The 13,060-nt window shown below is 57.0% G+C and overlaps 2 protein-coding genes across 3 annotated transcripts in view; one reads left to right on the top strand and one right to left on the bottom strand.

Moving 5' to 3' along the window:
• The first annotated feature begins 336 nt into the window (after positions 1-336).
• Positions 337-8,733, top strand: HNRNPAB (heterogeneous nuclear ribonucleoprotein A/B). Of its 2 annotated transcripts, XM_082723665.1 has the most exons (8): positions 337-2,444; positions 2,532-2,763; positions 3,550-3,718; positions 4,387-4,545; positions 4,741-4,872; positions 6,928-7,045; positions 7,690-7,830; positions 8,126-8,733. In XM_082723665.1, exons 2-8 carry the CDS (start codon positions 2,555-2,557, stop codon positions 8,194-8,196), a joined length of 999 nt encoding a protein of 332 aa, XP_082579791.1. In that variant the 5' UTR covers positions 337-2,444; positions 2,532-2,554; the 3' UTR covers positions 8,197-8,733. The 2 variants fall into 2 exon arrangements, with proteins under 2 accessions (XP_082579791.1, XP_082579792.1); XM_082723666.1 differs by lacking the exon at positions 7,690-7,830.
• The window catches only part of PHYKPL (5-phosphohydroxy-L-lysine phospho-lyase), a 36,082-nt gene continuing 28,835 nt past the window's right edge, over positions 5,814-13,060 (bottom strand). The window contains exons 9-13 of the mRNA XM_082723648.1: positions 11,974-12,128; positions 11,487-11,576; positions 10,251-10,381; positions 9,363-9,445; positions 5,814-6,270 (exon numbers count right to left, since the gene is read on the bottom strand). Coding sequence (XP_082579774.1) covers positions 9,396-9,445; positions 10,251-10,381; positions 11,487-11,576; positions 11,974-12,128 — 426 coding nt within the window. The 3' untranslated portion in view covers positions 5,814-6,270; positions 9,363-9,395. The remainder of the gene's footprint in view (positions 6,271-9,362; positions 9,446-10,250; positions 10,382-11,486; positions 11,577-11,973; positions 12,129-13,060) is intronic.

Genomic DNA, 13,060 nt, shown 5'->3' with positions numbered 1-13,060 from the left:
CTGCCTTTCCCCCACGGCTCATGCTCTCTCTCTCATTCTCTCTCAAATAAATAGACAAAATCTTAAAAAAAGATGTATTTTTTGAGAGGAGGGGGAAGGTCAGAGGGAGAGGAAGAGAGAATCTCAAGCAGACTCCATGCTGAGCTTGGAGCTGGACCTGGGGCTCAATCTTATCACCTTGAGATCACAACCTGAGCTAAAACTGAGTTAGACTCTGAACTGACTGTGCCGCCCTGGTGCCCCATAAATTACTTTCTAAGCTATTGCTTCATTTGAGCCTCAGAATAATTTATTCTGATAAGACAATTTAGACCAAGGAACTCAGGAAATCAGAGACCCCTCATCCTACACTAGCCAGAAGCCCTGGAAACAATGTAGAGTTGCGGGTGCTGGCTTGGTGTCTACAATTTCAGATGTGATTTCAGCGTTTTCATGTATAAAGTATGGATACCCTCACACAAAAATTATTTTGAGGCTCCGATGAAGCAATGCTGAGGAAAGGATTTTGCAGACTAACGCACTGTCCAAATGTCGTTCTCCTGAGACTGGACATGTCATGGAAGGTGTTTCACAAGTTGTGTGAAAGGCATCCATGTGAAAAAGAGCAGGAGCTTGAGTGAACATACGTTCTCATCAGTAGTTACCTCCTGTGGGTGCATCTAGACTATTTGACTTTGAGCTTAATTGCCTGTATTAACCTTCACTGCTGGGCCACCTGTGTCCATCATCCCGTGTGCGGCATCCCTCCCTGGCCCTTATTTCTGTGGGTGGGCACGGGCTGGTGTGGAGAGTGTGTGAATGACTTTCTGCAGGCAGGCATCAGATTTCAACAGTGACATGACCCCAGTTTTATGGAGATACTGAGTTTCACTTGTGGAATCTGGCCTGAAAGGGACACAGTCAGGTGGGCCTTGGGGTAAACTGGAGGGTATTTGCGCCCCCCTGGAGGGGCGGGTGCCCCTCCTCTGGCCGATGGAGACCTTGGGGGAAGGCAGCACTGTGTGGCCAAATCTTCCCGTTTTCTGTAGTCAGTTGTTTTTTCCAAATGTGAAACAGTCAGTTTTCATCCCTCTGCAACTTCACTGGCTGGCGGGATTCGGGAGTGAGCCTTGGGCCAGCACTCTGGGCTTGTTTTCTCAAATTTATAAATTTGTGATGGTATCGCCTTCCATTGGGTTGTTAGGAGACCAGATGAGGAAATAGAACCCCCAGGCCCCCACACCGGGCCTGGCTGCAGGAATTTGGCGGGAAACGTCAGCCACTTGTGTGCTCTTGCTATCTGGTAATCCCCAGGCTTCAGAGGTTGTAATCCTGGTCCATTTGGGGCCTGTCACCCGTACGATTATAAAGGAATCATGCGATTACGCCGGCCTTTCAAGCTTGGTGATCAAGATCAAACAGAGGGGGCTTGTGTATTAGAAAACGAGAACATCCCTCCCCGCCTCCAACTTCATGATTTGAGGGACGCGGTTTATTTTCCTTAAAAAGAAATTTTAGGAGGAATACAGGAACTAACTCAAACGAAAAACGTGAACCCAAAGTGTGACAACGAGGCTGATCGTCTAGGTGGTGCCGGACGACCTGGATCGGGGAACACCGCGGTGCCACCGTTTCTCCCGCCACATCCTGCCCGAGCACCACTGGCACCAGACGCCCGGCAGGCTCCACCCCCTCTCCGCTGCTAGCTGCTGGGGGAGGCGGCAGAAAGGGCGGGAGCGCGGGGCCGTGAGGGCACCAAGGTCAAGGGGGAGGGCCGCGTCCCGGTCCCTTCGAGCGGTGCCGCGGGCCTCGGCGGAACCCTGCGCGCCCGATCTCGCCCGCCGAGTTCTCCCACTTCCAGCCGGGCGACCTTGGTTTGCGAGACTTCCTAGAGCCCAGTTTCCTCTTTTGGGAGAACGGAGTGCGCGAAGCTACCGATGCTCGGATGGGGCGCTCTGGCACGAGAGACTGCGGCCTCACGGGGCGGCGAGGAGAGGTCTTCGGCCCCCCGCGGGATTCCGGCTGCCGGCTGCCGGCGCCGCTCTCCCGCCCGGCCCCGGGAGCCGTCCGCAGGGCCCTGGCTCGCGCGGATTCTAAAATGAGGACAAAGCCCGCCCGGATTTAGCGTGCGCGCGCCGCTGCGGCCAATGGGACGCCGGCGCGGGGTTGAGTGACGGGCAGGCGCAGCCAATGATCACGCGCCTTGTTGCGAGGTGCGCCCGGCCCCGGCATTATAAAGAGCGCCACGAGTCGGCATTGTCAGGCGGCGGCACCGCGCGGGCGCCAGTGAGCCTGTCGGTCGGTGGGCTCCGTGCGGCGCGGCGGCGAAGGAGGGCGCGAGGTCGCGGCGGCTCCGTCGGCGGACGGAGGCGAGGCCCGGCAGCGCGGGCGTGAGCGCGGCCGAGCCCGCGGCGCCTTTCCGGCGGGTGGGGACGAGCGGGCCCCGCGGCGTCATCGGCGGCGAGGTGAGCGGCCGGGCCCGCGGGCGGCGGGCGGGGGGAAGCCTGGGCGGGAGCCGCGCGGGCCTGACGCGCTGGGGCCACTCGTTGCAGGAGCCGCCGCGCCCCGGCCTAGCATGTCGGAAGCGGGTGAGGAGCAGCCCATGGAGACCACGGGCGCCACCGAGAACGGACACGAGGCCGCCCCCGAAGGCGAGTCGCCGGCGGGGGCCGGCACCGGGGCCGCGGCGAGCGCCGGAGGCGGGAGCTCGGCGCCCCCGGCCAGCAACCAGAACGGTGCCGAGGGTGACCAGATCAACGCCAGCAAGAACGAGGAGGACGCGGGGTAGGTGCGGTCGCGGGCCGACCGGGGCGCCGCCTTTGTTCCGGGGCCGCCTTTTGTTGGCGCCACGCGGCGGGGGGAGGGGCGGGCGGGCGGCCGGGGCCTGCTCGAGGCCCGTCGCCCTGCCCCTCCGCGCCTGACGCCCGCCGCGCCGCCGCTCGCGCCGGAGTTTGCAGGAGTTTTGTTGGGTCGACTTTGGCGCCGCCCCGGGGCTGCTCGCGCGGGGCCGGGGGGCGGGCGGCCCGGAAGGGGGAGTGCGCTCGGACCCGGGGCCGAGCCGGCCTTGGGCTCCGCGGGGCTGCGTGGGCGGAGTTGGCGCGCGCCCGGGCCGTGGCCTCCCTCTCTCCCCCCCACCCCGCGGAAGGCGGAGTCACGGTCTGAACGCGGTCTCCGGAGCCCCCGGAAGCCTGAGTTCCTGGAGAGCGAGCTCTCGGGGGCGGTGAGGACCGTCCGGGCCGGCGGCTTTCTGTCTTAACTTGCTTGTTAGGCGGATGACTTCGAGTTGTGAAGGTTCGGGGCTTCTGCCCCAGGCCGCAGTGCCCTCCCTTCCGCTGCCCCGTCGCGGACTGCACCGCCTAGAGCTTCTCGCGGCTCACGGTTGTGTGGGAGGGGAGTGAAGATTGGTGGACACTTCCCCAACATAGGCCCCTCGGGGGCTCTCGGGCAGACCCGCATTCCGGATGGCTGCTTTGCTTACCCGCTAGCACTGAAGGTGGTGGTGTCAGGGCCGGCTCCAACATCACAGCGCTGTTGTAAGGCTCGTTGGCACGTGTGTCTTTACCATTTCAGAAAAATGTTCGTTGGTGGCCTGAGCTGGGATACCAGCAAAAAAGATCTAAAGGATTACTTTACCAAATTTGGAGAGGTCGTTGATTGTACAATAAAAATGGATCCCAACACTGGCCGGTCAAGAGGGTTTGGGTTTATCCTCTTCAAAGATGCAGCCAGTGTGGAAAAGGTAAGCTGGGCGCTTGATGTCAGCGGCATGAAGTTTGTTCTAGGATAGGGTTCTGAGAGCACGATGAGTTTGTGTGTTCTGTAGGTGCTTGAGGGCTTTGGGAAAAGCAGATGTGAGGAACTCTGTTCTGTTTTTGAGGGGATTACAGATACAGGTTAAATGGGCCCAGGAAGATTATACTTGGTGTTTATTGGGTTTTTTTGGTGTCACTTCTGGGCAAATCCTTTATCCTGAGGACTAGAATAGAGTCCAAGGTTGCTATGAATGAAATAGGTATTATTTTAGGTCCATTTTACAGTAAACAAAACAAAGGCCCAGAAGTGTAAGTAGAAAGAGGTCACAGCCAGAAAGGGCTGGATTCCAACCGTAGCAGCCCACCTCCAGCCTGCCTCACTACTGCTTAACTTGCGAAAGAGAGGCTTTGAACTGAGCCAGTGCTCTCTGGGAAAGCGGTGGGGGGAGTTGGGCGAGGATCTAGGGGCTCAGATAAACTAGCTGTACTTGGAAGTTTGGAGATGAAGTTGTGTTGCTAAGTCATGGAGGAGTGGAGTATGAAGGGGGTCAAACACTTTTGTGTACCAGTGTTGGGGTCTTCATGGCTCAAAGAGAAGGGGCTTGTTGAGGATGGTGCTGTTGAGTTCGAAGCTCATTTTCTTATGTTGGGACAGGTCCTAGACCAGAAGGAACACAGGCTGGATGGCCGTGTTATTGACCCCAAAAAGGCCATGGCCATGAAGAAGGACCCGGTAAAGAAAATTTTTGTGGGGGGTCTGAACCCTGAAGCCACTGAGGAGAAGATCAGGGAGTACTTTCGAGAGTTCGGGGAGGTGAGTGTGGGACCCTGGTTGGTGGCCTGCTGATTGCCCTGAGGTTGCTCTCCCTGGTCCTAGGCAGCCATGGCTGGTTATAGCTCTCTGAGGCTTTTTCATTCTGGCCTTTTCAGGTCTTTTCTCCTCAGAGTTCCCTGTAGGCCCTGGGGGGTGGGAAGAGGCATTGGTTCTGAGCTTTGCCTACGTTTACAGATTGAGGCCATTGAGCTTCCAATGGATCCAAAGTTGAACAAAAGACGAGGTTTTGTTTTCATCACTTTTAAAGAAGAGGAACCTGTGAAGAAAGTTCTGGAGAAAAAGTTCCATACCATCAGTGGCAGTAAGGTAAGGTGTCTCCAGCTCTGTATCTGGCCTTCTGTTGGTGGAGAGCTGGCTCTTAACAGGTGTGCCTCAGGAGTTGGGCTACCTCTCTGGGGCAGTCTGACCCTGCTGGGTTCTGCCAGTGCCTGCTATCCTGATTGGGGCAGATGATCCCATCCTTCAGGGAGTTCTGGGCTGGTAGATTTGGTAGAAACCCAGGATGTGTGGGAGGCAGGAGAAAGGGTCTTTTCTCTGGGCTAGAATATGTTCAGTAGCCCCTTTGATTCCTGATTGAAAGCTAGAGGTTGTGGTGTTCTCCATCTGGCGTCCAAGGTGAATATGGCCTGTACTAAGTCTCAGAAGATTCTAGAACTTCTGTTATTAATGGGTTCGTTTCCTTTGGGTAAAGTTGTTTCTCTTGTGGAGCTTTTTTCTCTCTCCTGTCACAACCAGATCTTTTGTTTGCTTCCACCTGCTCTGGCTCTGGATGTTGGTTTAGTCAGTTTCCACCTCAGATGAGGGTTCTTCCCAAAGCTCCCAGGGTTTTAGTCCACGTGTGTCTGTGGTTAGTTTTGCCTAAGTGAGCGGTGCCTCACGGTGAGAAGTGCCAGCCCTTCCCTCTGAACTCTGGCCAGTAGTGGGGTGGGGGGTGTTGGGGGTGTCTTTTGGTTCAGGTGTTCTCCAGGTGGCAGAGGAGGCAGTTGAGGGTGTGGCTGGCTGCCCGGGTGTGGCAGGTCTGAGCCCAGCAGCAGCCAGATAAGGTGGGACAGGTAGGGGGTGGGGCTTCTAGAAGTCTTAATCCTAGCTGGGATGCAGAATTGGGCCCTTAAATTTTACATCAAATGAGTTGAAGTCTAGGTGCAGCAGCTGGGTGAAGGCTGTTCCCCTAGACATTGACACCCCCCACCCCCGCTGAATGTGAAATGGCAGGAAGTACCTGTAAGGTAGTCAGTTGCTACTGGTGGTGGGTTTTGAAATAAATGTATTCAGCATTTTTAATTAAACAGAAGACACCAGATGGAATCACTTGGGGAAGATTTCTTGGTTAGGGTATGCTTGGATGGTGACACATTGTAGAAAATGGTATCTTATAGGTCGTATTTAGGAGAGTGTATGTGTGAGGGTACTTCCTGTAAAAAGTAAACTTCTGATTGACTTGGGCAGGAACACTGGGTGGGAGGTCCTGAACCTGATCCCATCCTCAGTGGGCAGATTTTTGAGCAAAAAGGAAACTGACTCTTTGGCTCCTCAGAGGACACAGACATCTGGCCCTTCCCACCAACAGGCCAGTGGTTGGGAGAAGGGGAGGGGAGAGCAGCGAGGCCCAGGGAGGCCCCGCCCTGAGCCTCAGTGGCTTCCTTCCTCAAAGCCAGAGGTCAGAGGCGCAGCCTCAGCCTGTTGGAGTGGGATGCTTCATTTCTTCTGTAAAGGAAAGGAAAAAAAAATAAGTTTCCCCCCATTTCTTTCTAAGGCCCCTGATCTGAGAAGTCAGCTCTGAGGCCTCCTTCCCAGGAGGACGGGGCTGGCCTCAGAGCTGCCCACCTGGTGTGGAATCGGGCTATGCTGGGTTGGCCTCGGCCTCAGGCTCACTGTGCTTCCTCCCAGTTGTTCGATCTGGGCTGCCATCAGCAGGCCTCAAATTACAGCTGTCACCCCAGTAAGTTCTCTGGGGAAAGGTTTTGGCCCAAAGGCCCTAGTGAGTCCTGATCCAGAGATTTTAGTTGTGGTCCCGAGGGTTTCTAGCCCAAATGTGGCTTCCACTTAAGCATGTTTCTTTTGAACTTTTTTAAAAGATTGATTTTAGAGACTGAGTGCACACGCGTGTTGGAGAAACTTTAGCAGGTTCCACTCTGCGTGTAGCCCCATGCAGGACTCAATCTCCTGACTCTGAGATCATAACCTGAGCCAAAAGCAAGAGTTGGGATGCTTCACCTGTGTCCCCCAGGTGCCCCAGGCAGATTTTGTATTGAGCATTTAGTCCCCATGGGCCATCTGAGTCTCCATCAACAAAGGTCTTTGTCCATGGCCCTGTCCCAAGCTTGTCGCAGTGGTCTGACCCATTGTCCTCTCTTCTTGCAGTGTGAGATCAAGGTGGCCCAGCCCAAAGAAGTCTATCAGCAGCAGCAGTACGGCTCTGGGGGCCGTGGGAACCGCAACCGAGGGAACCGAGGCAGCGGCGGTGGCGGTGGAAGCGGAGGTGAGTGGAACCTGGCTGAGCAAAGATGGGGCCCTGCCTGCATGGAGCCCCCGTGCCTGTCTTGGGTGGGGGGGTTCTCGCTGGCCTCCAGTGTTTGGTGCACCAGGCCCGGCGGGTCATGCTGTGGCTGCTGCTTGGTGTGGAAGAGCCTGGCTCTTGCGGCCTGGGGCCCCAGGGCAGAAGGGCCTTTGCATTGCAGTCAGGGTGCGGGGGTGGCTGGGCTGGGTGGCGGGCCTGAGTCTCGGTACACCCGTGGGCGGGTGGGCAGACGGTAGGGCAGGGCTGTGCCGGGCACTTTACCTCCTTCTGTCCAGGCCCCTCGGACTCCAAAGCCTAAATGTCCTCCTTTTTAGGGCCGAGCTGCCAGGGAGTGTGGGGGTGAGGAGAGGGAGATGTGAGAGAGTGAGCTCCTGCTTATTTGCCCCAAGTGCAGTTAGCCGGCAGGGCCCTCCTGGCCCTCAGAGCCCCGGCTTGGGCCTCAGATGCAGGGCGGGGCCCAGAGCCCCTAACGCCAGACAGCAACCCCCTGGTTTCTACCTGAGTTGCCATAGTGAGCCCGCCACCCGAAGGGCAGGATTTCCTCCATCCTCGCTCCTGCGTGTGCTAAATGGTCCCTGGGCCCCTGGGCCCTGCTCCCCCCACAGGTCAGAGTCAGAGTTGGAATCAGGGCTACGGCAGCTACTGGAACCAGGGCTACGGCTACCAGCAGGGCTACGGGCCCGGCTATGGCGGCTACGACTACTCGCCCTATGGCTATTACGGCTACGGCCCCGGCTACGACTACAGTAAGTAGGAGAGAGGGAGGCCCTGGCCGCTCACCCCCAACCCCGGGAGGCAGGACAGACAGTGCAGGGGCCACTGGCAGCAGGGGCTTTGGAGTCGGACAGGCTGGGCTTGGGGGCCCGGCGCGGCCACCACAGGAGGAGGCACTTGAGCCTCTGGGCCTCAGGAAGGCAGGGCGTGGCCCCTTCCGTGCTGGCCTGGGGTGCGGGCTCCGGTGTGGTGGTATAGCAGGCGCCAGGCTCGGGGAGGGCTCGGGCAGATGGCACCGCGACCCATGCATGGCCTTCTTGTCCCCAGGTCAGGGTGGCACGAACTACGGGAAGAGCCAGCGCCGCGGTGGCCACCAGAACAACTACAAGCCGTACTGAGGCCGTGGCCGGACGCCCGCCCGCACACGCTCTGTCCGGATCTTGAGAGAACACAATTATGTACCAAATTTAACCTGGCGTACTTTCTATGGCCTGTCCCATGTGCATCTTATTTAAAATTTCCCCCTTGGAAATCACTCTCCTGTTGACTATTTCCAGAGCTCTAGTTGTCGTAGGCAGCGTGTGGGGGTCTCTGAGGCCAGAGCGGCGTTGGAGGGCTAGTTTTAGGCCCGGGTCCCCCAGGGCCGGCTGGGAGGGTCCGCTGCCCGCCACCGCCCGCAGCCTGGACCTGTGGACCCTGGTTGTAAAGAGTAAACTGTATCTTAGGAAACCAGTGTCACCTTTTTTTCACCTTTTAATTTTATATTATTTGTGTCATACATTTCCTGTTAATGGAAGTGTTAATTTTACTGTACTTTTTGGTACCTTTTGGGAATCTAATGTATTGTAAGGTATTTTACACGTGTCCTGATTTTGCCACGACCTGGATATTGAAGCTATCCAAGCTTTTGAAATAAAAATTTAAAAACCCCCAAAGCCTGGGTGAGTGTGGGGCATGCTGTGAAGAGCGGGGAAGGGCCAGGCGCTCCTGAGCCTTCGAAGCTCTAGTTGCCTCTATGACCAGACAGCAGTCCTGGCAAGCGGAGCCTGGACGCTGGGCACTGCTGGGGCACTGCTTGTAAGGATGGGGCCTACCTAGGACTTGAGCCCTTTTAGAGTAAGTTTTAAAGGACTTCGGACTGGAGGCAGCTTCAAGGGGGTGAGGGGTGCTGCTCCTAGAGCAGTGGGGGCTGCGGCAGCTGCAGCTGTCTCTCCTGGGCACCTGGAAGTGGGATTTTGGTCTCCTAGCTGAGGACAGTGGGAATGTGCCCAGGAAGGCAGTATCCTAGGGGCCAGCTGGACTGAACACAAAGTGCCCCCTCCTGGGTGGCCCAGAACAGTTTTGCCCCCTGTGGCAGAGTTGAGCTGCTGGCTGGACTGGGGCACCCCAGGGCTATTTTCCATTCCTTCTAGAAGGAGAACTGGCTCGGGGAGGAAGGTGCTAGTCCTGTCTTCCCCGTCAACTATGGGGAGATGTTTCTGAAGAAAACCTGGTTAAGAGCAAGGTTTGGCTTGCTGAGGGTGAGGGCCACAGCCATGGGTCATGAGGAGCAAGGCCTACTCACCCAAGGAAGGAAGACGCAAGTGCCAGGGCTGGTTTAGGGCTGGAGCCTCAGTGTCTCACAACTTCTCACCTTTTTTTCCATGTCTGAAAAACAGCACAAAGCCCCCAGCCCCATGCCCCCACAAGTGCTTAGCCTTTCTCCAGCATCCAAGCTTTTTGGACTCCTTGTCCAGCCCTTTGACCAAGTGCACAAACCACAGGGTCAGCAACACTCCCCAAAGGACAAAGCCAGATGTCAGTCAGGTTGCCCCAAACATTCAGGCTCAATGGCAGCCCCTCTGCCCAGGAAAGTAAAGACAAGTCTGTGCCTGCTCAGCCCCTCCTCCTGTGGCCTCCCCACAAACACCCTACTTCCTCCAGGGAACCCACCTGCAGAGGTGGAGGAGAGGGAGGGGTGCTTGCCAGGAGGTGGGATTTTGCCCACCGCACACCCCTGCCCGTGTGGCATAGTAGAGACCTGTCCGTTTCTGTTGTTCCAGGTGGCCTGGTGAGTGCATTTAGGGCAGACCCCACACTGATCTGACATTCCTAGTGGGGTGGAAACCTAGGGAAGAATTTCCTTTTGCATTTCATCAATCCTGGGTGCAAATCTCAGTCCAGCACCTTAGCTGCTGAGGGGGCACTAGCCTTCAAGGAGAGCACAATGTTCCTGCCATATAAATCCCTGCTGTGTCACTAGGTGATTGCCTTGCCTCGTGTTGCGTCCACGCTGGTGCTACTCAGGGCTCAGGAAAGCCCTCCACGCCACAGCTCCTTGTTCCCTGCGCTGTCTCAAAGACTCCTGACTCACTATAAAGTCTCCTTCCCAGGCACTCTGGAAGGTCCTAGCTCCTGGCCGCAGGTTGGGCTCAAGAGACATGGTCAGCTGCTCCTCGGACCCCCAGCTCACCTGTCAGGATGGTATCCATCTTTGCCACCACATGTCGCGCATTGTCCACACTGAAGCACATTGGGGGTTTAAATTTCAGGACATTCCGCCCAGGGCCGTCTGTGCTCAGCAAAATGTAGTTCTCTTTTAGCCTGTGAGGATAGGACATGGCAAGGCCCTTCACAGAGTCTCAAAGTCTGTCCTGGCTTCAGCCAACCAGCCCCTGGGAGCCCCACCCCAGACCAGGTCCCACAGGGACACAGCACTGGCTACCTCCTCCCAAACTGCCTGCCTGCTGGTCCTTGTTCACCCAGCACTAAGGGCTCCTGTGTGGGGTGCCCTGCACCTGGCCCTGAGCCTGCCACCCTCCATCCCACCCCTACCCCAAGCAGGGGCCTCCTCTCATCCAGCCCTGGAGTCCCGGCCTGAGCCATGACAGGCTGTGGTTAGGACGTGGCCAGCCAGCATTCCTGCACCGCACTGATGCTGCTGGGCTGATACAGCGAACCCCTGTGCCCCCTCCCCAGCTCCAGGAACTTCTCTGCTAGCCCGGTTCTGCTTCCTGCCCCAGAGTCATCTGGACATCTCAGAGGACTCTGCAGTTTTCATTTCCAGTTCTTTCTAGGAAGATAGCTTCACCTCCTTAATAGTAATGGTACCTAAGGACATTAACAGTCCACCTTTGCACTTCAACCTGGGAAGGTCATTTGGCCAGAAAGAAAGGGTCTGAGGTGATTGTATTTACATTCTGACCCCGACTTCCATTCTCTCTCATTTATTCCCTGGGGTCCTCCAGATGCCTGCACCCAGACAAGGAGTAGGAGACCTGTCCGTACCAAAGAAAACCCGGCTGCTGTGCCCATGGGGAGCCCCAAGTCTAGCTCTGCCACGGGCCCTGGCATGGCCGTGAAAGTAGCAGCTTCCCCGGGGCAGCCAGGTGCTGTGGGACGTGGCTTTATGGTCTCTGAGCCCCTGTGGTGCTCGCATCCTCGGCTGGGAACCGCCCACACCCATATGAGGCCCTGCCGCCAGGCACTGGCCACCAAGCGGACCTGGCCACTTTATCAGTGTGTGGAGTCGGGGTGGGGGTACACAGAAGGGGGGCCCCTTCCCCGCTCTGGCCCCGATGCCAACTCCTTCAGGCAGCCCTCTGTGGCCCTGAGGGCCCAGGGACACAGTGGCAATGGCAGAAGCAGGACAGCAGTTCCTTCCCAGTCAGGGGACACTGCAGAGGTAACTCGGTTCGAGAAATAGTACCTGGATACCACGTAGTTTGCCTCCTCAGTTGCTGGTGTCCTTGTCGCTGTGTCTTTGATCAGGTCCACACCGATAAAGAGCCCGATGCCCCTGGAATGGAAAGGCAACATCTTAGGAAGCCAGGCCGGAGGGGCCATGGGCCCTTGTGCTCCCCCTCTGGCTGGGCCTGCCCAAAGCACCAGTCCTGTGCCTCTGCTTCCTGGGAGCCTGAGGGCTGCACAATCCTTGGAGGATGGAGGGTGGTGATGCAGTGCCAGCAAGTGACTTTGAGGAGAGGGGCCCCAGCTGTGACAGAGGAAAGGTTGGGGGCCAGGGCTCTCTGCCCCCGGTTTCTCCTTCCCTAGAAGTGCCATCTCGGGCAGCAGCACCCCTCAGAACTTTAGTTCCTCCTCTGTGGAGAGGGGTGACAATGAGGTGACAAAAGAAACCATGCTTGGCCCCGGGTTGGTGTTCAGTTAGCAGGTAAGGAGTGCTGTCCGAGCCTCACCTGACGTCACCGATGATGGGATGCTTGGCTTTCTGCTGTCGGAGGAGCTCCATGAGGACACTGCCCACAGAGGCAGCGTGAGCCCGCAGCTGCTCCTTCTCTAGAACGTCCAGAACGGCCAGGCCCACGGCACAGGACACCGGGCTGCCCCCAAACTGAGTCAGGGGACAAAAGGTGGGTCAGAGGCCCATAAAAGTGGGACCTGCTCCAGGGAGCGTGAGGGCTGCAGAAGGCCACACACATTCCAAGGGCAGTGACAGGCACAGGCCTGAAGCCCATAGAACTCCCGAGTACTTGGGGATAGACGGGGTTCTCCCGAAGCCCCCACAGGCTGTCCTCTTGCCTTTCCCAGTGCTAATGTGACTGGGACTCAGGGAAGCCACGCCAGGGGTTACAGAAGGATCCTCAAGAGGCAGAATTGGAGGAGAGGCTGTACTGTGCATTCCCACAGAGCTGCCTTCCGCTGAGAGGCTGTAAGGTTGGGGGGGTGGCGGGGGGAGATGTCCCCTCCGGACACCTGGGAGCTCTTGCACCCTTTCTCCCACCGGCCCTGCAGGTGTCCGAAGGGGGACCTGTGTTACAGAGAGGGAAGAGTAAGGGTGTCTTTTGTAGACCATCTTTTTAATTTTTTAAAAACTATATTTAAAAAGAAAACTTTACTGGGGCGCCTGGGTGGCTCAGTGGGTTAAGCCGCTGCCTTCGGCTCAGGTCATGATCTCCGGGCCCTGGGATCGAGTTCCGCATCCGGCTCTCTGCTCAGCAGGGAGCCTGCTTCCTCCTTCTCTCTGCCTGCCTCTCTGCCTACTTGTGATCTCTCTCTGTTAAATAAATAAATAAAATCTTTAAAAAAAAAAAAAACTTTACTGAAGTAGAGTTTACACACAATAAGCTGCAAATATTTACAGCACATATAGTTCAGTGCGATGAGACAAGTACGTATACCCGTGGTGCCCCCACCACAATGAAGAGACAGGACATTTCCATCCCGTCCCAAAGATCCTTGTGCCCCTCCACTGCTGGCTCAGGTGACCACTGACCTGCTTTCCGTCACCACAGTTTTGCTGTTTCTGGAATGTTCTCTCCTGTG

This window comes from Mustela nivalis (assembly GCF_964662115.1).
Source record: "Mustela nivalis genome assembly, chromosome: 3".
Taxonomy (NCBI): domain Eukaryota; kingdom Metazoa; phylum Chordata; class Mammalia; order Carnivora; family Mustelidae; genus Mustela; species Mustela nivalis.
This window is presented reverse-complemented; position numbering and strand designations above follow the sequence as displayed.